General features: G+C 37.6%; 1 protein-coding gene across 2 annotated transcripts in view; it reads right to left on the bottom strand.

Annotated features, from left to right (window-relative positions):
- The window catches only part of LOC121444458 (E3 ubiquitin-protein ligase Midline-1), a 370,913-nt gene that overhangs the window by 24,237 nt on the left and 325,950 nt on the right, over positions 1–20,726 (bottom strand). For both annotated transcript variants that reach the window (XM_041646265.1, XM_041646266.1), the window contains exons 4-7: positions 20,128–20,235; positions 16,299–16,447; positions 9,919–10,046; positions 4,472–4,615 (exon numbers count right to left, since the gene is read on the bottom strand). In XM_041646265.1, the coding sequence (XP_041502199.1) occupies positions 4,472–4,615; positions 9,919–10,046; positions 16,299–16,447; positions 20,128–20,235 (529 nt within the window). The remainder of the gene's footprint in view (positions 1–4,471; positions 4,616–9,918; positions 10,047–16,298; positions 16,448–20,127; positions 20,236–20,726) is intronic.

Genomic DNA, 20,726 nt, shown 5'->3' with positions numbered 1-20,726 from the left:
CAACTTGGCATTTGGATGTGTATTATTATGAGAAATTTAATGAGATTAAGCAACGTTCAAAGATATTATCTAATTCCCCCTTATTAAATCCAGTTGAAAGTAATTAACCGTGGTTTATTACAACAAGTGGTGGAACCGTGACCTAGAAACAATCAAAGGTAGTCTCGTGGCACAAGGAGTTCTGGGCAGCTTTTGAAAATGTTTCCCAGTTTTTAGTAGCATTTTACCAATAGATGTTCTCAATGAAAGCTATTCCATCAAAGGATAGGACAGATGGACAGACAGCATTCAAGGAGAGCCTTTTACATGGGGGCTATGTAAGAAGCTATGATGGAGATAATCCTGCTAAAAAGAAAATGAATAATTATTCTCACTCAAACAAAAATTGTTTCAGAGAAATACAACATTCCTCACATGGACCAAGAGCTTCCCTTTTGGAATTAAATAACTCCAATTTTTTTTTCTACTTACATTATTCACTTATCAAATGTTCACTTATATAATATATAACATTCACTTATCCACATGTTCTTGCCATCTTTTGCATTCAATCTTTAAGTCTGATGCAATCTTTAGCTTAGTTACTAGCAATATGATACATTAAAAACTGTTATAAGCATCTGTAATATAATTATTTATAATATAATTAGTAATAAAATATAATACAATAACAGCAATATAATACAAAATAATTCCTACAGTGAATAAAAAAATATATTTGCCATTATTCTGTTTTTTTGTGTTTTCTCTTCTATACTATATAATATAGCAGTGTTTAGGTTAATGTATTATGGATTCTTTATTAGTTAAGTTACACCTTAGATTTATTATGTCATCCTGTAGATAATACTTGTTTACCTTGCTTTGAATTGGATTTCTTACATTTAGCTTATAGTACATATGTCCAAGATCAGTGAAATGTATCTCCTACAGCTGCTAAAATGCATTTTAAACATCACCTGTCACCTCTCTGAAGGGCAATTTGGCAATGTCAATCAAAATTAAAATGCAAATAATCTCTTCTTAGCAAAATCTCAAGAGATTATACTAGAAATATAATTTTGCATGCATGAAAGGGAAAATATGCAAGGATATCCATTGGGGGCAATGTTTGCAGACATTAGAAAAGAGCTAATGTTCATCAGTAGAAGATGTGGCAGATAAATCAGAGCACAGATTTGAAACAAGACACCATACTGCTTCAGGAAGAAATGCGGCAACTATTTGTGCCAAAATAGAATGGTCTCTTGTTACATTTACTTAAAAAAATTAAATATCCACATATGGCATAAAATGTACAGGAAGGTAGAAAATTGACATTTATTAATGCCATGCAGCAAGACCTATACAACTGGGGAAGAATGACTTCAGAAGAATTCACAGTCTTAGGAGGAATGCTACTTAGACTTGTCTCAAAAGGCATTCAGAGCAAGAAAAAGACAGTGATGATGTTTCTGGACTAAATCAGCTCCAGGCTGAGGAGTCTTTTCAGCTGAGTGCCATTTAGAGATCTTGGTTAACCCTACTCTTTTTTAAAAAAAAAAAAAATATTTATTTATTATTTTTTATTATTTATTATTTTCTTTTTCTTTCTCTCTCTCTAACCCTACTCTTTAGTGAGTTGCCACGAAAGGCCTACTGTTCTCTTTGCTTCTAGCTCATTCTGTCCCCTCTTCAGTGCTGGCACAAATCATGTTCGGATTGCTCACATGAACAGGACTCTCCAACATAAAATTCAAGTGTGGGGTGACCTGAACAGCTTTCTGTGACCTAGCACTACTCTCTGGGTATGAGTGAAGGCCAAGAACATATGCTTTCTGAAGCCAGCTCCATGGCTATGCTTCTCACTCTGCTTTTCCCCTACTTTCCCTTCCTCATGGAAATTTACAGCCAGGCATCAAGGACAATCTTTCAGTATATTCCACTACTTTACTCTCTGTGGGTTTTACTTATGATCCAGCCATCTGCAGATAGACACAGCTATCTGCAAATATCCTTATATCACGGCCATGTGGCAACAACATTTCGTGAGTAAGTTTAACTGGAACTTCCTCCCCAAGGCCTTATTGTCACATCTACTTTTGACTCCTCTCTTGTCACTACCTACAAAATCAGTTGCCCAAACTGTCCTTGACATAACATTCATGAATCAGTCTTCTATTCATAAATTACACATGCCTAGAAAATCGCAAGAATTTTATGAGTGTTTCCAAAGGCAAACAAATTAGGGGAAGGCATAAAGAGGGAAGGAAAGAAGAAAGAAAGGAAGGAATGGAGGGAGGAAGGGAGGGAAGGAGGAAGGAAGGAAGGAAGGAAGGAAGGAAGGAAGGAAGGAAGGAAGGAAGGAAGGAAAGAAGGAAGGAAGGAAGGGGACAAGAGAATAAGAGAGAGAAAGAGGAAGAGAGATGGGACAGAGAGAGAGAGATCTGAGAAAAGTGTCTACATTGGCGTTAATGCAGATGGATCATTTGCACTTTTGTCACTGTGAAGCTAAACGTCTTTCTGTATCACTCTTATAATTAATCTTCAACCACACTTCTATTTAAAGCACCATGTACTTCAGAAGTATATGTACTATGAAGGAAAAGCTGAGAGGGAAGGGGTTTCTTATAAAAAACACATTAAGCTGATATGGATGTATTCAAAACATCTCTGTGGAAAAGTGACTGCTATTGTATTCTACTTTGATGTGTTCTCTATTTTTACTACCATGCTGGCTAGTTTTACATCAATTTGACACAAACTGGAGTCATTTCAGAAGGAACTTTACTTGAGAAAATAACTCAATAGGTAGGCCCATGGGAAAGTCTGTGGGAATTTTCTTGATTATTTACTGCAATAGGAGGGCCAAGTTCACTGTTCACAGTGCCACCTTTGGGCTGGTGGTCCTGAGTGCTATAAGAAAGCATGTTTGCCTGGTGGTGATGATGCATGCCTTTAATCCCAGCACTCGGGAGGCAGAGGCAGGCCGATCTCTGTGAGTTCAAGACCACAAGGAGCGACAGGCACTAAAACTACACAGAGAAATTCTGTCTCGAAAAACCAAAAAGAAAAAAGAAAAAAAAGTATGCTAAACAAGGCGGGAAGAGTGAATGAAGAGCAAGCCTGTAAAAGTGTTGCTCCATGGCCTCTGCATCAGTTGCTGCCTTGACTTCCTGCAAAGACTTCCTTGAATGGAAAAGTGTAATCTGTGAGATGAAATAAACCCTTTCCTCCACAAGTTGCTCCTAGTCATGGTGCTTCATCACAGAAATGGAAGCTAAGAAACTAAATTTCAAATTTGTTCTCCTGGAAAGTGATTGCTTCTAGCATTTTGCCATTTGTTCAGTTCAACTTACATAACTCTGTTCTAAACATGGGCAGCTATTGCTGTTTGAGTTGGTCATAACATTCACAATGTCAAATATCAAACAAACAACAGTGACAGAGGAGGGGCCCTGCATTTCAGATAAACCGAATTCTTCCTCGCAGGTGCTACTTACTAAGATTTGAAGTGTCAGGCCTAAACAACCTCTGAATAGGACCAGGTACTTGGCATTCTCATTTTACTAAATTCTTTTTCCCCCTTTTTTGAAAACTGAAACAATTATGTACAAAAGTTTATAAAACTAAATGCATGATAAAATGACTAAAGCATGTTAACTACCACCCAGAAATTGGTGTTCATCCTATGAACCATCACATATACATTCATATATACAATATTTTATATATATATATATATATATATATATATAGTAATATATTTTGTGTGTGGGTATGGACGTGTGTACACATAGCTGCAAGTGTATGTGGACTCTATGGTCAACACTGTGTGTCTTCATTTATCCAACTTCACTTTGTTTTTTGACCCAGAGTCCTCATTGAATCTGTGACTGACAGATTAGGTTATACTGGTTGGCCACTGAACTCTTGATTTTCTTGTCTTCATTCTTCCCCAATACTTGAATTACAGATAAATGTCATCATGCCTGGCTATTTTACATGTGTACTACAGATCAAAACTCTGTTCCTCATGTTTGTAAGACAAATATTTTTACTGACATCTGTATTCCTAGTTTCATCATCTATTTCTTCCCAGTGACACTTTCTATATCCCATTCAAGATATAATCAACATCTTGATTAATATTTGTATTTGTAGCCTCTAATAATGTACCTTTCAGCAAAATTATTTTGATCTTTAAGTTATGAATTGATAAATAGATTTATTCTGTATATGTTGTTACCAGCTTTTTTCATCAACCAACATATTCAGGTACTTCATCCATGTAATTTTCCATTGATGTTTGACCAGCTGTTTTCACTACTTCAATATAAGTGAACATTTCCCCTTCCTTGAGTAGGAAAAAGAAACCGATAAATATCATAATTTTTCCATCTTTATCTACCTTTAGTGTTTACATTCCTTTACCCAGTTTTCCTGAAAACAGTCATCAAACTGAGAAGTAAATCAGCCATGTGATACTCACTAACAACATTGGCTTGTCCAGTGAATATGGTGTACTGGAGTTCATAGGAGACCACACTGAACTCATCATCTGAAGTCCAGTGAACGGTGATCGTGTCATAGGAAGCTGTGCAGAGCTCTTCTCTAATTGTGGGAGGGTTGGGAGCTGTGGGCATCAAGAATGCATATCAGTAGAGCAGCAGACAACATTGGAACACATTCTGGAGATATTTAGCTGTAAAAGAAAGTATTCCTAAATTGGCCTATCAGGACTGTGATACTAGAGATGTGGATTTCAGTTCCAAAGTGTTTAGTTGGTGCAGGACAATTCTGTATTCTATCAATTAAATTTTAAATAAACACGGATTGGCCAGTAGCCAGGCAGGAAGTAGAGGGGGGACAAGGAGAACAGGAGAATTTTAGGAAGGATGAAGCCCACACCTCCCCAGTCCTGTCCCAACCACAGAAGAAGGAAGATGTGATTACCCTGCTGAAAAAGGTACCCAGCCATGTGGATAACATAGATAAGAACAATGGATTAATATAAGTTATAAGAGTTAATAAGAAGCCTGAGCTAATGGGCCAATCAGTTTATCATTGATACAGACCTCTGTGATTTTCTTTTGGGACATAACAACTGCAGGAACTGGGTAGGACAGAAAACCTCAGACAATATTTAGTTGTATACTTTTGGAATTTGTTTGTCTGTTGTTTGTAAGCAGTGTGGCTAGAGTCTGCCAGCAAATAAGACTTTATCTCAATTTATCATTAGAGTATATTTAGGAGACTAAGCAAACAATAGCTTCTTGTATGTAAAGAGAAACACATTATAGAAAAAGTAACCAAGACAAATTTTCATAATCCCATTCACTTTGACGAGTGGTGAAAATTTTGCCATAAATGACTAGATGGTAGAAATTTTCAATATTTTAGGCCAGACTGTTGTTATTGCAACTACTTAATTCTGCCATTGTGTCATGAGAGCATACGTAGATAATTTGTTCATAAATGAATATGGCCATACTCTAGTAAAACTGAATTTACAACATAGGCACAGGGACAGATTTGGCCTGAAACCCACTTATGTACATGATAGCAGATTTTTGAAAAATATCATTATTTGTTATCCCATAGCAAATCAACTAAACAACTGAAATTTTTTTTAGCTATTTGATACCTTGCTAAAATTATTGGTGCACTCCTATTTTATCCTTTTCACTTTTTATTTTGCAGGTGATATGTTTAATTAAAAATATCACAATTAACAAACAGTCCTCTTAGAAATGCATTTTATATACTAAGAAAATCACAAATGCTTGCATTTGGTTACCTTTATCACCACAGAAGCCCTTTGTTTTATTTGTTTTAACATAATCAACACCTGAGAATTTTAAATCATATTAAAACAGCAATGATTTCTAAACTACTTACACTGAATTAATTTCCATAAGTCATTTAATAAGTAGAATAAATAAGAAAATACAAGGCTACAAGTGTTTTGTATTGGCAATAATATTTTAAAGGAGAGCTCAGCAAACTATAATTATATTTTTATTATTTTATTTTATATACGTATATATTTTGCCTGCATGTATGTCCATACATCATGTTTGTGTAGTCCTTATGAAAACCAAAAGAGGGAATAAGATTCCCTAGTATGGGAGTTACAGACAATATTGAAAAACTACATGGGTGCTAGAAATCAAACTTTGGTTCTGTGGAAGAGCAGTTAGTTGTTCTTAACCACTGAACCACCTTTCCAGCCCACATCAGTTAATTTTGTAAATAAAGTTTTATTGGAATCCAGCCTTGATTCATTCACATATTATCTGTCTATGGCTATTTCCGCACAGGAGCAAAGCTGAGTAGTTACAAAGCCTAAGACATCTGGCCATTTTCCATTGAAGTTTACCAGTCTGCGGTTTAGAGAACTGAATCACAGCTTTTCTTTACACTCTTCTGTGTACTGGAGCTGAACTTCAAAGTGAGAGGTGTGTTTGCATTCTATGGATTTAGAACAACTTTTACTTACACCATTGCATAGATCTTTTTTTTTTTCAGGTTTCTTTTTTTTTAAGTGATTTTTTATTGAGCGCTACATTTTTTTTCTGCTCCCCTCCCTGCCTCTCCCCTCCCTCTTCAACCATCCCCCAAAGTCCCCATGCTCCCAATTTACTCAGGACATCTTTCTAGATTAGTTTCTGATTAGAACTGGTGAATTGTAAAGAAACAGGGGGTGGGGCGGAGAACATTTATATGAATGGTAAATTAAAAATTCCTCTTTGTCTTCACTTTGCCACCTGAAAAGATATTTAGGACAAGTCATGAGAAGCTCTGCCTGTTAGTCATTGAATTTCACAAAGACTCTCCATAAAGACAAAAAGGGCTCAGGTGGGTCTGAAGGTTTACATTTATAATCTCAATACTTGGAAGGCAGGGACAGGGAGGATGTGAGGATGAGCAGAGCCTGGGTTATATAGTAGATTCCCATCTTAAAATTATATCCACAAATGAGAAACAAGTAAATAGGAAAGAAATAGATAAGCATTCATTATAACCCTTCAAACATTTTTTTTTCTGGAAATGTGTGTTTGAACATCTGTCTTCTGAAGAGCCCACATGTGAAATTTAGTTTTGCGTGGTGAGACTTGGATTTGCATGAATTAGTGACACCAATCAGGAGATGCATTCCATGCAGGTCCAGCTGTGTCATAAAGCATGCTTGTTTTTGTCTGTGTGGTCATTGTTTCCATAGTATCATCCCTGTATGAATCAGTGAAAAACAACTTAATCTTTCATAATTTAAATAGTTAACTGAATTCTTTCTCCATCAACTATTGTGGAAAGAAAAGAGATTTTGCTGTCTTCATGGCAATATGTGATTAAATAGAAAATATAAGTTCAGAATAGGCAAGCGGCTATGAGACACATGGCAGTAGCTGCAATCAGGAAGGAAATGTCACCTCTATGGGTTATTAACTTGACATACCACTTAGAGGCAAGTCATAGGGGAAAAAGATCTTGTTTGCACAGCCAGGCAGGCTAACCCTGTTTTGATTGTAAACCCAATAGGTTTGTCCTGCAAAGTCAATTCCTAATTTTCTGTAAATGAAAACTGCAGCATGCGCCAATTTCAATACCCACACAATCAGTACCAGACCTGTTATTTTCTTGCCTTCATCACAAACACTACACAAGGAATGGCGAACTAACATGCCACAAACACTTCGTTTCCTGCTTATAAATATAAGATAAGCTATTTGGACTTGGAAGTATCAGCCAAGCATTGTATGTTATGGCCAGGATTGATGTTATGTCCAGAAATGGTCTGATTTTGGGGGTTGATGACTCAAAAGGCAAATTTGCAGGTACCTGATATGACCTTTAGTTTGGCATAAGCAGCCATTGTGATGACATATGACATATGGCATGCATGTTCCATTTTAGTCAGTGAGTTCATGTTCCTACAGAAAAACGTAAATGGATATCTCTTTTGAACATACTATTAATTGTTGGGAAATGAAGACACATTCTTGTTGACAAGACAAGTACATCAAAATTACTTGGTACAGCAAGACCATGTTTCTGGGCAAATATTTAATTTTCTAGTTTCCCCCGGTCTTGGAAATGAGCCTGTGACATTGGGTCTAAGAGACTTAAGTGAAAATTTGCTAGGTAGGTCTTTCGAGCAAGAGTTTTGCTTTTATGATAAACAAGGCCATACTTTGCAGGCCAAGTTTTTTCAACATTATTCCCTCTTTTCTCCTGTATTTTTGAATAAAACTCCAGCATGATACTTATAGAGTATTCATGTTGTGAAAAGACAATACATGAAGATGTCAGGGCAGAAAAGAAAAATGTGGATAGTGATACAGTAGCTATGAGCACCATGGAGCTGTTTAACTTCTAATTATATTTAGCTCAATTTTTTACAAAAATGACATCTCACTACACACATTTAAAGGTTTTAGTAACTAATATGCTGGCTGTTGTGGATATAGAACAATTCTATCACTACAGAAAGTTCTACTAGATGGTAGTAGTTTAGACAAATCTCAAAATCAAAAGCTGAAGAAACGAGACATCTTATCCATAAGTATTTGAAACCAAGTTTGGTTTCTTAGTGTAAATGCATTGTGAGTCAAATTCTTTCTTCTACCATACATTTGAAAGAGAGAATTGTACAAGATAAGGAGATATTTTGTGGGATATCTCACTCTTCTTGCACATGCAGAATAAAGGCAAAAAGGGGACAGCTGGGGGTCTCACAGGAAAAAAAAATTGAGGACTAGGTAACTCCTTGCTTTCTAGCCACACACTATACAAACTAATGCTACACAATGTTCCCTCTCTTCAACTCCACCCTCCCAACCACTCTCCCACAAACATGCACATACTGGTTAGGAGTTGAGAAACTGACACCATGCTCAGTTAGGGATGTGGTTTCTGGAAGGCTCTATGTCCTAAGTACAGGGCACATCTGGCTTCACTGTATACACAGTGCTTTCCTGAAGTCACAGGTCCTGGTGGTTTTGACTAACATAAATAACTTTGTCCAAATGGTCCTCATTCTTTCTACCAACCAATGAGCCCAGTTCCTGCTGCAAAGGCTAACAGCAAAGGAAAGATTAAGACTTACTACTAGGAATATGAGTAGCCACAATTTTTTTTTCTTCCTGTTTGTTTCCCTCATTGTCTACTAAGCCAGAAAGAATGGAATGAAGGAATGAAGAGAAGTGGAGGGAGAGAGAAAAGGAAAAAAGAAGGGAAGGAGAAAAGTAAGGGAGAGGAAAGCCAAGTAGAAAGCAAGCATAGGGTCGAAGTGTGGCATCTGGAAATGCGATATGATTTATGTGACATTTGCCAGAGCAACATGAAATCCAGTTTTTTACTAGAAAGTGCATGGATCTGCACAGTTCCTACAGAACTAAGCCAGATTTTAATTGTTCACACTCCCTTTCTAGCTGAGCTTCAACATAACTAAAATTTACCATTTCTAAAATGAGGATTACAATGTTTTTCCAAAATTTGATACTGTGACAACGAAGATAAGATCTCAGCTACAAAGAACTAGAGAGGTATATATGGCCAGATAGTTAAGTTGCTTTTGTTTCTCCATAATCAATGTACTACTATGAGAGTCAGATGCCCCATGGAATATTTACATATTTTTGATGGCCTGCAGCGCTATTCCTTTGGCCATCTCCATGTTGAGAGTCAGAAAAATGGTGGTAGGGACACATTGAGCAATCAGGATTCTCTTTATTTTCTTGCCCCAATTTGTACTTAGTCTGTGTTATTTGGGTTAAAACAGCATAAAGTGTACATGAATCATTTATAGGACTATTAGGTAGCATTTCAAAGCTTGAAGCACACATTTGCTTTTTAGAGAATAATTGATCTAGTGGCAAAGTACTTTGTGTCACTGAATGTACACTAGACAGAACAAAAAAGACAGTAAGACAATACCTGTAAGGTAATCCAGACATTCTAGCAGTTTCTTCTCCCGAGAAAAATCTAAGGCAAAAGTGTCAAATGTGTCATTGAGGTTGATTTCAGGAATTAGGACCTGGGATGATGCAGTTGCCATGGAGACTCTGTAATTTAAACAAAACACTGTTTTAAGGAATGTCGAGGTGGCTTTTATCATCACGGTGAAGACATGAGAAAAAAAATAAAAGGAAAAGACATATCAGGCCTTTAATAAAATACCATCTCTGAACGGCCTAGTACACTAACACAAAGCAAACTTACAGAAAAAGCCAAGGGAGTGGGAGAAATAATACAGTACCCCCCTTCCTTTATACTATCGGAAAAATCCCCCATGGAAGCAAAAGAATATTCATATTTCATGTTGCTGTGTATTTAACAGCCTGGCCCAGTCACATCTAACCCCAGCAAGAAGCACATAGCTCCAGGCAGTTCTTCACACATCTGTCTGGGAAACTGTTTGTTCCTTTCAGACTCGCCCCTGCTCCACTTCAAAGGGAAGTCTCCCAAATTTCAAACTGCATAAAAGGCAAAGTGAAGATTAAAAAAGAATGTTTCCAGATATTGGATTAGTTTAATCAATTACTAGCCTCTCTCTAAAATAAACATTAAAAGGGGGTTTTGTCTGGCTCTCTTTTCTTCTTCTTCTATTCATTTATTTTTTGCACCATATTCCCAGCAGATGCCATGGAAAATATTCATAAGTTTTCTCACAAATTTCCCCAGTAGGCACACAATTTCTTCTCAACACTCATGTTTTCTGGTGAGAGCTCCCATACATAAACTATAAAGCAAGGTATATGTGTCTATTTCCTATGGGCTTTTGAATTGATTTGGAAAGTTCAGTTACAAACAGCAGAGCATTCTAATGGATTTCAAAATGCAAGTAATTATCTTAAAACCAAGAAAACCATGGCGTGAAGAACTCTCCTTTTGAGCATAAAAAACAATGCTAGGCTTTAATCTTGATGTGCTTCAAGTTTTTTGTTGAGTTCCATAAACATTAGGAGACTATGTTTTTATTTTTGCAAAAAAAAAAAAAAAACCAACAATGTTGAAATGACTTAGCTATAAATCTAGTTACTTGTTTTCTTGTAAAGAGCACTGATGGTCATTTGCACAAGATCTCAGAGCTAGGTGGCAACAATCAGGAGGACTTCGGTGGGTACTCTTTCATTTCATGAGAAAATTTAGATTCCAGCAAGTTATCCTAATCACTATGCACTCTTGTGGATTTTAGTAACTCTTGAAGCTTTGGGTTTTTACAAAGACCCTATCTTGGCCATAAAAGTCACACCCAGGGGTCTGCGCATCTAATGGAAATAGTACACAGCCACAAAAAGGAATGGAGGATTACACATGCTAAAATATGGATGAACCATGCAAACTTTGTATTAAAAAAAATAGGGACAAAAGGTAAAGAATCATATGGTCTATTCCTATAAAATATTCAGAATAGGCATAGCTATTGAGTTGTACTCTTTAACCAGTTAATTTGACTTTATGTGAATTTCATGACAATAAAAGAGAATACACATGTAAAATGACCGCCAATACAGTTTCTCTAGCTGTAGCTCTGGCAAAAGGTCAGTGTTATCTAGGGAACACAGGAAATTGTTTAAACTGCAATGTCTTAATCCGATTACTAATAGGATGAAAGTCTAAGACAATGTAAACTGGGATAGAGGTGGGCGGTCCTTGGGCTTCTCACAGGTCAGGGAACCCTGTTTGCTCTTCGAGCAGATGAGGGAGGGGGACTTGATGGGGGAGGGGGGGGGAAATGGGAAGCGGTTGCAGGGAGGAGGCAGAAATCCTTAATAAATAAATAAATTTAAAAAAAGAAAAAAAAAGAAATATTCAAGTGTAAAAAGTATTGTAGACAATGTAATGTCACCTGATTAGTTCACAAAGACTGAATAAAAGCTTTGTTTCAAATTGTTGACTAAATATGACATTGAAGGGACTTGAATTAATTATTGATACTTACAACAGCTAATGTAGCTGGGTGGATACAGCTAATTAAACTTTACCTTTAACCAATATTCACCTAATATTTATGAAGCCCTTAAAGTGTGCCATATACTGAAGAGTCCAAAATATTTGCATCAATGCAGAAAACTTCAAAGGAATGACCTAGTACCATTTGCATGCCGTAAAAATATTTCAAAATAAAATTAAAAAAAAAAACCTCAATGAGTTCTGTCTCATAATCCCAAACTGGGAGAACTGGGCCAAGTTAATAGGAAGCAAGTACCAAATTTACAATAGCCTTTCCCTTAGACTTTCTTGCAATCCAGATCTTGTATCAATTGATGAGACTGCTCTGAAGACAGATAATCTGGCTTTATTAGTTCCCTTCTTAGAGGCAGAAGCCTCTTTGTCCAGACACGTCCAATACAGATTGTGTTCCCAAATTTGCATGGTTTCAGGGGTCAACAAAGAATAAAGTAAAATGATGTATCTTTTTTCAAATGACATCGTAAATGCTCCTACCATTTTGACATGGAAACTTTGAGTGGGAAGCAGAAGGAAGATAGTGCCTAGCCTGGGAGGCAAAGACTGACAGAAGAAATTTTCAGACATTACTGCAGCTTTTTAACATCTGCAGGTTTTCTTTCCTTGGTGGAAGGAGAGCTACTTATCTTTGGCTAAAATTTCAAATCCTCAACTGGAGTGAAAGGTAAGGGGAAATCTGCCAAACTCAACATTTTAGGGCATGTTTTCCCCCCAAATCCTTGTTGTCCATCTTCTGTTTTTTTTATGATGCCAACATCCATTGGGGGTTGTTAGTTCTAGGCTTTTTCTTATTTTTTTTAATCTATCATCACCCCTCACTCTGTGTATATGTGTGCCCCTGTGTGTGTGTGTGTGTGTGTGTGTAGAGGGACTGTCCATTATTCATTACTCCTACATGTCTTTCTGTGCCTTGGTATCTCTAATCTACAGAACACTCAGTTGTTAATCACTCAGGGCCAGTATTCCAGAAGGTGGATATGTCCAGAGGGACACACTTCATCGGCTTTTGCCAAACACCACACACCACCGTGGTCAAAAACATCAAGGTACCACAGAAACAGAATGTGTTCAACTTTGGTCAGCTCCAGATTTCCCAAAAATATTTGGCCCTGGAAATGTAGTGTTGTTATAACATCTATTAACTTATCAACACCCTGCAGATAGCATTTCAAAACCCACACATTGGATATGCTCTGACTCTTAGACCCAAGTAACATCTCCAGAGTTGCCAACTGGAATTCTTCTCTGTCTGTTTTCAGAAAAGCCTGGCAGATCCTTGAGCCATCTGTGCTGGTAAAAAATAAAGGAAACACCTCACAGTAGAGAAACTTCTAGGTGATCTGAACATTCCATTCTGAAGGAACTTTCTTAGCATCCTGTTGTTGCTAAAAGTAATTTTAGATTCCTTGAAAAGAGTGCATGAAGTTTCTTATGCCTGGATTTATTGACTGCTTCTGCTCAATTAACGTATCCCCCAAAAGGACACTATGTAATCACATCAATGGCAGCTTGAAAACAATGTGCTTTACATCATATATGGAGCTGTGCAGGGAACAGGAAAGTAGGGATTTTGTTGCCTATTAACCTTGTGGCAAGAGCTGGGCTGTTTTTATTTCTGTATTTATTTTATGCTTACAACAACCCTATTTTGTAGGAATAACTACAAATAAATACACTGTGTATAGATTAAGTAATTCACCCATGTCAGACAGTTTTCAGTACACTGAGGCTACCAATGTGAAAAACAAGATGGCTAGATTCCTGCATATTTGAAGCATGTATGCAAAACTGGACTCAGAAATGTTAATGAGAAGCCCTGATTCTATCCATAATAACTAAGTAACTAGGACAGATCCAAGCAGTTGATTCCAAAGGAGATACATCTCCCACAACGTAAGGCTTGGGACTCTTGCTGCACTGTGGATTTATTTAAATGTCTCTTATTTGAAAAAAAATGTTCATACAATTTTGATTCAGTTTATCGAACACACCAGGTTGTTCTGTGAATGGTTTTATTGACACATTCTCACTTTAGGAATGCCTACATGATTGAAAGTATGTTCTAGGTTCTACATTTTGAATAAAAATGATGTAAAATATTGAAGTGTCAATACCCAAAGCAGATAGACTGGAAGAGAGACCCCAGAAATCATACTGTAGGAATTTGAAGTGAGAGCTTGCAGAATAGAAGCAGGTAGCCAGTACAATGGAAAAGGTAAAACGAGAGGTCAACTGAAACACCCAAGGATTAAGATAGCCATTCAGCTAGCACTTCCCGAGTGTCTGTTATGTTACTCTAAAGAATTTTCAGCATTGTTATCATTATGTGCATGGCTACCAAGAGCACATTTCCCAAGTAAAAAAATTGCTCCCTGAATGGTGGTTTCAGAAGTAAAACTGACATAGGTAAGAATTCCTTCAGAACATCTAGGTGATTGATACCACTCATCTCCAAATAAGAGATAAGACAGTGGAAACTGAGGCACAAATGTCTGCCAATGAATGTTTACAGGTTTTCTGTATTTCTACTTGACAAGAGCATGTTCTTTATGGAAACTGATACAAGTCACCCTTCCTTTCCTGATGATGGTACAAGATAAAATAATGGGACAAGGATCAAAGGGGGGCAGTGTGAATGTGTATGCACGAGGGACATGTGCTGTCCTTCAAATACAGGTCCTCACCTGCTCTAATTGTAACTGGTCACTTTCTCTGCCAGTTAGATGCAAATTTATTCGGACTCATTCAGTTGAATTTGTAAGGGTTGCCATGGAATGCCATTTATAGTTGCTGTTTTATCTGGATATGTCCTAATTCAAAAACAGAGAAATGGACTCTCGGACGCCAGTGGGGATCACTTACCTGGGTGTAAACCATCTGTAGAGAGTATTGAGTACATTGGAAAGCAGTGGTGTTTAAGTTTTACTTTTTTTAAGGAGAATATAGAATAAGAAATTGGACTTGAAATCTAGGAAGCCACAAGTAAAGAAACCTGACTTTCTTGTAAAAGGGAGGAGAGTGTCTTAAGGGCAGCCCATTATTCGTGTCTTTTATGGGAGATAAGTAGCTAATTAGCTGCAAAAGGATTTTTTTTCTCAAATATAAGAAGAAAACAGTGAAGCTGGCAGACCAATAGGAGACCAGGGTTATGAAAATACTGTATACTCTTAGAGAATGGGGAAAATGGAGTCTGACCCAAGCAAGCACCTGTAAGTGTTAGTTTTCTTTCTACTCCTTTGAAGAAATTTAAGCCTTAAAATGGTGAGCATGTTTCCCCATTAACACCACGGGTTGGTCAGGGAACACCTGCAGATTATTTTGTGAATGGTTTCCTTGGCACACAGCCACACCCACTTGTTCCCTCTGGCTAATGTGGAGCAACCCGGGCAGCAGTAAGTAGCTGTGCTAGATCCTTTAGAGCCGGCAAAGCTGAAAATAGTTTACTTCTCGGAACAGTGTGGCAGTCTCTGCTCTAGGATAGAGGCCAGTAGGAATGAGTTCTCTGGGGTCTTTCAGTAATACAATTCTGATAGAGTTTGGTATAAAGGGCAGTTGAAAATTAGAAACAATGTAGAATAAAGGTGTTTGGTGTTTTCTAGAGATGCCGTTTATTCAGGCCAGCCGAGTGTTTCTCTTTGAACCCACTGGATTAATGACATGAATCTATGCTAAGAGAAATGAGTAATTTCTATGCTGAATAAATTAATATACCAAGAGAAGATCCATCTTCGCTAATCTTACCAATGAGCTGACTACACAAGCAACATCATTTCTGGGTTTCCTCCCTAGGAATAGAGGCTATTTGAAAAGAAGGCAGTGGGAGGTTGGCTGCTGTCCTTTCTCTCCCGTGTAAATCAGTCCTGGCCTTTTCAGGTGGCGTCAACCTTCTCAGCCAAGTAAAGTAAAAAACCTAAGGCAAACAGAGAACAGCACCTGTGCAGTTGTTTTCTTTAGACAAAAGGACTGGAAGATAAGCTGCCCTTTTATGTGTTTGCCTGCATTTCCATTCTTTGTTACCAAGGCTATGATAAGATCAAGTTTGAGAATCACAACGAATGCTGTTTCTGTACCCTGCTCTCCACACACAGACTGGCTGATTTTCTTCTAACTGGTGAACAGCAGCTGCAATGAAGACCTTGAACTCTAGGCTGTTGTAGAAAGGGTTTGTTACTTCAAAGGGAAGTAAGTGTCCTTAGCTGTAGCAAAACAGCCTCAGGCTTTATTCTCTCTGTTATTCAACCTTGAAAATGAGATAAAAAAAGTCAGTTGAGGGCAAGGCCAACCAGTCACACCCAGACACAAGCAAGTCAGCCGGAAAACATCCTAGCTGTCCCTACACTCACCTCTCAGTGATATTTTTTGCTGTCTGTAGAAACCGGGCATGGTCATTCTCCTTCAGAGAGTGTTCCGCTTGGGATATGAGTGATGCCGACCTTTCAATGCATTGTTTACAGTTTGCAATCTGCTGAGCTAGTTTGCGGAGCCTCATCACCTAGAACAAAAGAAACATGGCAGGCGTGGTTCACTCAAGGCTCACTTGTGAAGAGGGTGCGAGGTCAAAACCTTCTGAGCTACATGTTCTGTTTGTTACCTCTAAGCAGAGAAAGGTAGAAATCAGGAAGACGCAATTACGGAATGTAAACTCTGTCTCCAAGGAGAAGCATCGGAAATTTGTTTTACGAGGAATTGCTAATTCCCTGTTGATGGGAAAGAAGGTGGTGTCCAGTGGCAAATGACAAAGGGTCACTGGGTCTATTCCCTCTACTATTCTACATAATTACTCCGGGACCTTAGGGAGCCCTGGAACTTTCTCCAGCTTAGATTTTCAGCTGTGCCATTAGGAAGCAAAAGCATTTCTGTAAGTGTAAATTTGATGCTTAAGTAAAAAAAAAGATCATTTTCTAAAAAAGTTTTATAATCCATGTAATGAAGTTGTGACATAAAAGTATTTAAGTAGTCCTATTTTCCATACTTCTAAAACTGGTGGATTAAATTAACAGAAAGGGAACATTTTTCCCATTGATTAATATTTTTCCTATTGAACTGATGAGAGAAAGCCAAAAAAAGCACAGCTGGACCATTTCCTCTCACCATCAACGTCATTTCCAGGCACTTTGTGCTCACTTGATAAGTAATAACTATTTTGATAACCATTTCCCATTTGGGATAAAACACACACTTGTTTCACAACCTCCATTCCAGTTCCTGATTCTGTCTTGCTTGAAAACGACCCACAAATGTAATTGACCATAACCGAGATAAGTCCATTTGACCGTGGCTCTGGCGTTTGAAATGTGCTGTGAGCTGGAGCCCTCCGGGCAGAAGGCAAGTTAAATTTAGACCAGTAATTGAAATCACCTCATGCCTACTGCCCATATCTATGCAAGGGGCAGCTTTTGGCTGGCTTTCTAATTCTGGAGTGGAAAATAACCTTGGGTGAAAGGGTAGGGAGGACTCCTGGCTAATCTGTCTTACAGACAAGGCAGGCTCAGGCTCCCTCCAGAATTCCTGCTAACTCCAAAAAATTTCTGCTTTCTCCAAGCCATCATTATCATCCCAGGACAACTTGAATCTTGAAGCAAAGGAAGGAAGGATATGTCAGATCTGTAGGCCTCTAGGGATTGTCTACTTCCAAGTCTGTACTCTAGCAAACAAAGGAAACTAAAGCTGAACTGAGAGGTGGCAGGTCCAAGATTTCAGGCAAGGTTAAGAAGAATCCATGAAAATAATGAGTCAGAATGAAATGTCCAATCTTGGCAGCCAGGAGTATGTGATCTCAAGCATGGTAAAAATACATCATTCATTATAATAGTTGTTCTTTTTCCTATCGGGATAACTGTGTACCTTAGTCAAATAAAATAACACCATTTTGCACCAAATAGAACAGAACTTCTGGCATTATATATAGAGGCAAGGCCAAGGCATCCATCCAGTCTAATTCAGGATGTTATAAAACATCCATTAGAAACTGTCAGAAAAAGGGAAAACTCCAGAAGGAAAAAGAAGTTAATAGTCCCTACAACAAACCAAACAAATGGAATATTTAATCATACAACGTAAAGAATAATTTAAATTACATGGCCAATTTGAAGATGTTTGATACATTTCTAACAAAAGAAAATGATGTCAAAATATTCTTTCGGATGTATTACATGCCACTGTATTATCCTTTGGATATGTGAAGTAGAGGCCACATGTTTTACAAATGTGACAATGACTGATCTTCAGTTTCATCTTTTTTTCTCCCTCCTCTACCAGGATATTGGAAATTAAAAGTGACATACAAAGACAAGAAAGAAAAAAAATGCTAAATTGTGTATGTATTGAAACAAAAGGAAATGAGAGCATCCTGTGAAGCTGCAAGAATGTTCTAGAGATAACCATTTAGGGCATACTTTTAATTATAGGTCAGTATACAATGGCATCAGAGATTCTCAAACACTGTATGCAGAGGAATCAACTGGGGAATCTTTCAAAGTAAAACGCTAGATGTCTGGGCACAGCCTCCAATATTCTAGTTAATGAGCTGTAATTGGCAGAGCTGCAGTAATTTGCATTTTAACAAGCAACGAATGTTTTTAAATCTCCAGGTGATGAATCGCTAGTATGGCCAGGACTAGCATTTAAAACACCAATCTGGGTTCATCTTTGAGACCATGGACATCTGCCATGCTTGAATGTCACTCAGACACCTTTGTCCCTTCCTATATTTATGGAACTCTCCAAGTGGAGGCCAAAACTGTTGTCCATGTGTTTACCTGCAAAACTGCTCGTTTATCACATTCCATAATGTTTCTTCTTTCTCTGTGGTTTCACACGTTTCTTGCTCTTTTAAAATGAAAATCATTTTTTAAAAAAAATTTCGGAACTGTTTCTTTTCAAGTCTTTTGCTTATTCTCTTGCAAAACTAATCACACTTGAGGTAAGATAATGCTGCCGGTTTTGTTGGCTGTAGCTTTAGAAGCTGAATATTTCTTTGTTTGCTTTGGAACTGAGCTTAGCATTTCAGTTTTAAAAAGAAGCTGAAGATAACACCTAGCACTTTCCTACTCAGTCTATTCTAATGGTTTTACGTTGCCTTCACCTAACCTGGCCTGTGGGCTCCGCACTCTGGGATCCTGTCCTAGCTCTCTGACTCTGGGGCACCTGTCTTATGTGATATCAGAATAAGTGGGGCACAAGCACACTAAACAACCGATATGTTTCAAAATCCCAGAACTGAAATTTGCCAAAAAAGCTATGATGTCAGGCAGACATTGGCAATAATCTTTTCTAGTCCCTTATAATGAATGAGAAATGTTCTACAGCCCATGGCACTCAGGTGCGAGTCTGGTTTCTGCCCTCCATCAGATCCAAAGCAATTCTAGATCGTTTCAATAAAACTTCAAGAGTGTTTTTAGCCACAGACATTGGAACTGCAGCTGCACTTCTTGACCAAGCCTGTGCCTTGAGCCACAGTTGTAACACTGTACTTTTGACCCATTTCTGCTCTGTGCAAATAGTTCCCTTATTTCACTCTGCCCCCTTTTATTCTAATTCTATTAATGGTGCATGTTTGGAGTGAAGTGAGTGCTTCAAAGAATGAATTCTACATACCAACATGGCTAAAACTGGAATATCTTTTACCACTATCCTATATCTCATAAGGGGAACTCCCTGCCAAGAAATTCAAGCCTCATCTATGTAAAGGTAAGCATGTTTGCTGGAGAGTTATGTTGAAGTATCATTGCAATCAGAATATGGGCTTTCAGTGAGGTCCACGTTGTACCTTGGGAATCTTTAAATACGTTACCTTCCATAGAAAAGAAACTTTGTAGATATCTAGGTTAAGGATGTTGAGGACGTAAAGTTGTTCAGGATTATGTGGATGATTTCCAAAAAATTTCTAAGGTCTTGGTAAGAGACAGACTGGGGCACTTACCAAACACGGTTCAATGCTATTCAGAACTTTCAATCACCAGAACTATGTACCAAATAATCCTCTTTACTTTATACAGTACTCTGTGTCAGATGCTTTATCACAGCCACACAAAACAAACTAAGGCAGATACTTAAGAAGAAATTATGGAAAATACAGAGTGTATGATTTTATATTTTCAAAGGTGCAGGTGTGCATGGAAGTATATATTCTCCAGGTGGGAAATATAAAATCTTCTGCTCAGGAAATCATACCTTTCCTTCTTTAATCTTCGTTCCAATAATTTGTCGTCTTTGCTGAATGATTTCAATGAGAAGATCACATTCTTCTGTCAATTTGGCTTCTTGACGTGATGCATTGACCTAGAGGATAAATCAAATGGCATTCATTTGGCCTTTTATTTAAATGCTATTTTTAACAGACTAATGCATACACCTTAAACTTTAATTCTTCTTCCTATTGTTTGCAAGGATGGCAAATATAGGTCTTATATGTCTGCCTGACTTGTGTCTGCAGAAAACACCATCCAGTTGCAACACTCTTTTTGCTAATCCAGATTTGCCTTTACCAACTAGTTAGGATCCAATCTGTGAATTGAAATACATTTGTAATTCCTGTCTTAGTAAACTTGAAAAACAAATTTATTTATTTATTTATTTATTTATTTTCTCTTTTGGTTTTTTGTTCTTTTTTTAAAAAAGATTTATTTATTATGTATACAACTTTCTGCTTCCATTTATACCCACATGCCAGAGGAGGGCGCCAAATCTCTCCACAGATGGTTTGGAGCCACCATGTGGTTGCTGGGAATTGAACTCAGGACCTCTGGAAGAACAGACAGTGCTCTCAACCA

This window comes from Microtus oregoni, unplaced genomic scaffold (genome assembly GCF_018167655.1).
Source record: "Microtus oregoni isolate MIOR12 unplaced genomic scaffold, Mior012 000127F_ref0000509, whole genome shotgun sequence".
Taxonomy (NCBI): Eukaryota; Metazoa; Chordata; class Mammalia; order Rodentia; family Cricetidae; genus Microtus; species Microtus oregoni.
This window is presented reverse-complemented; position numbering and strand designations above follow the sequence as displayed.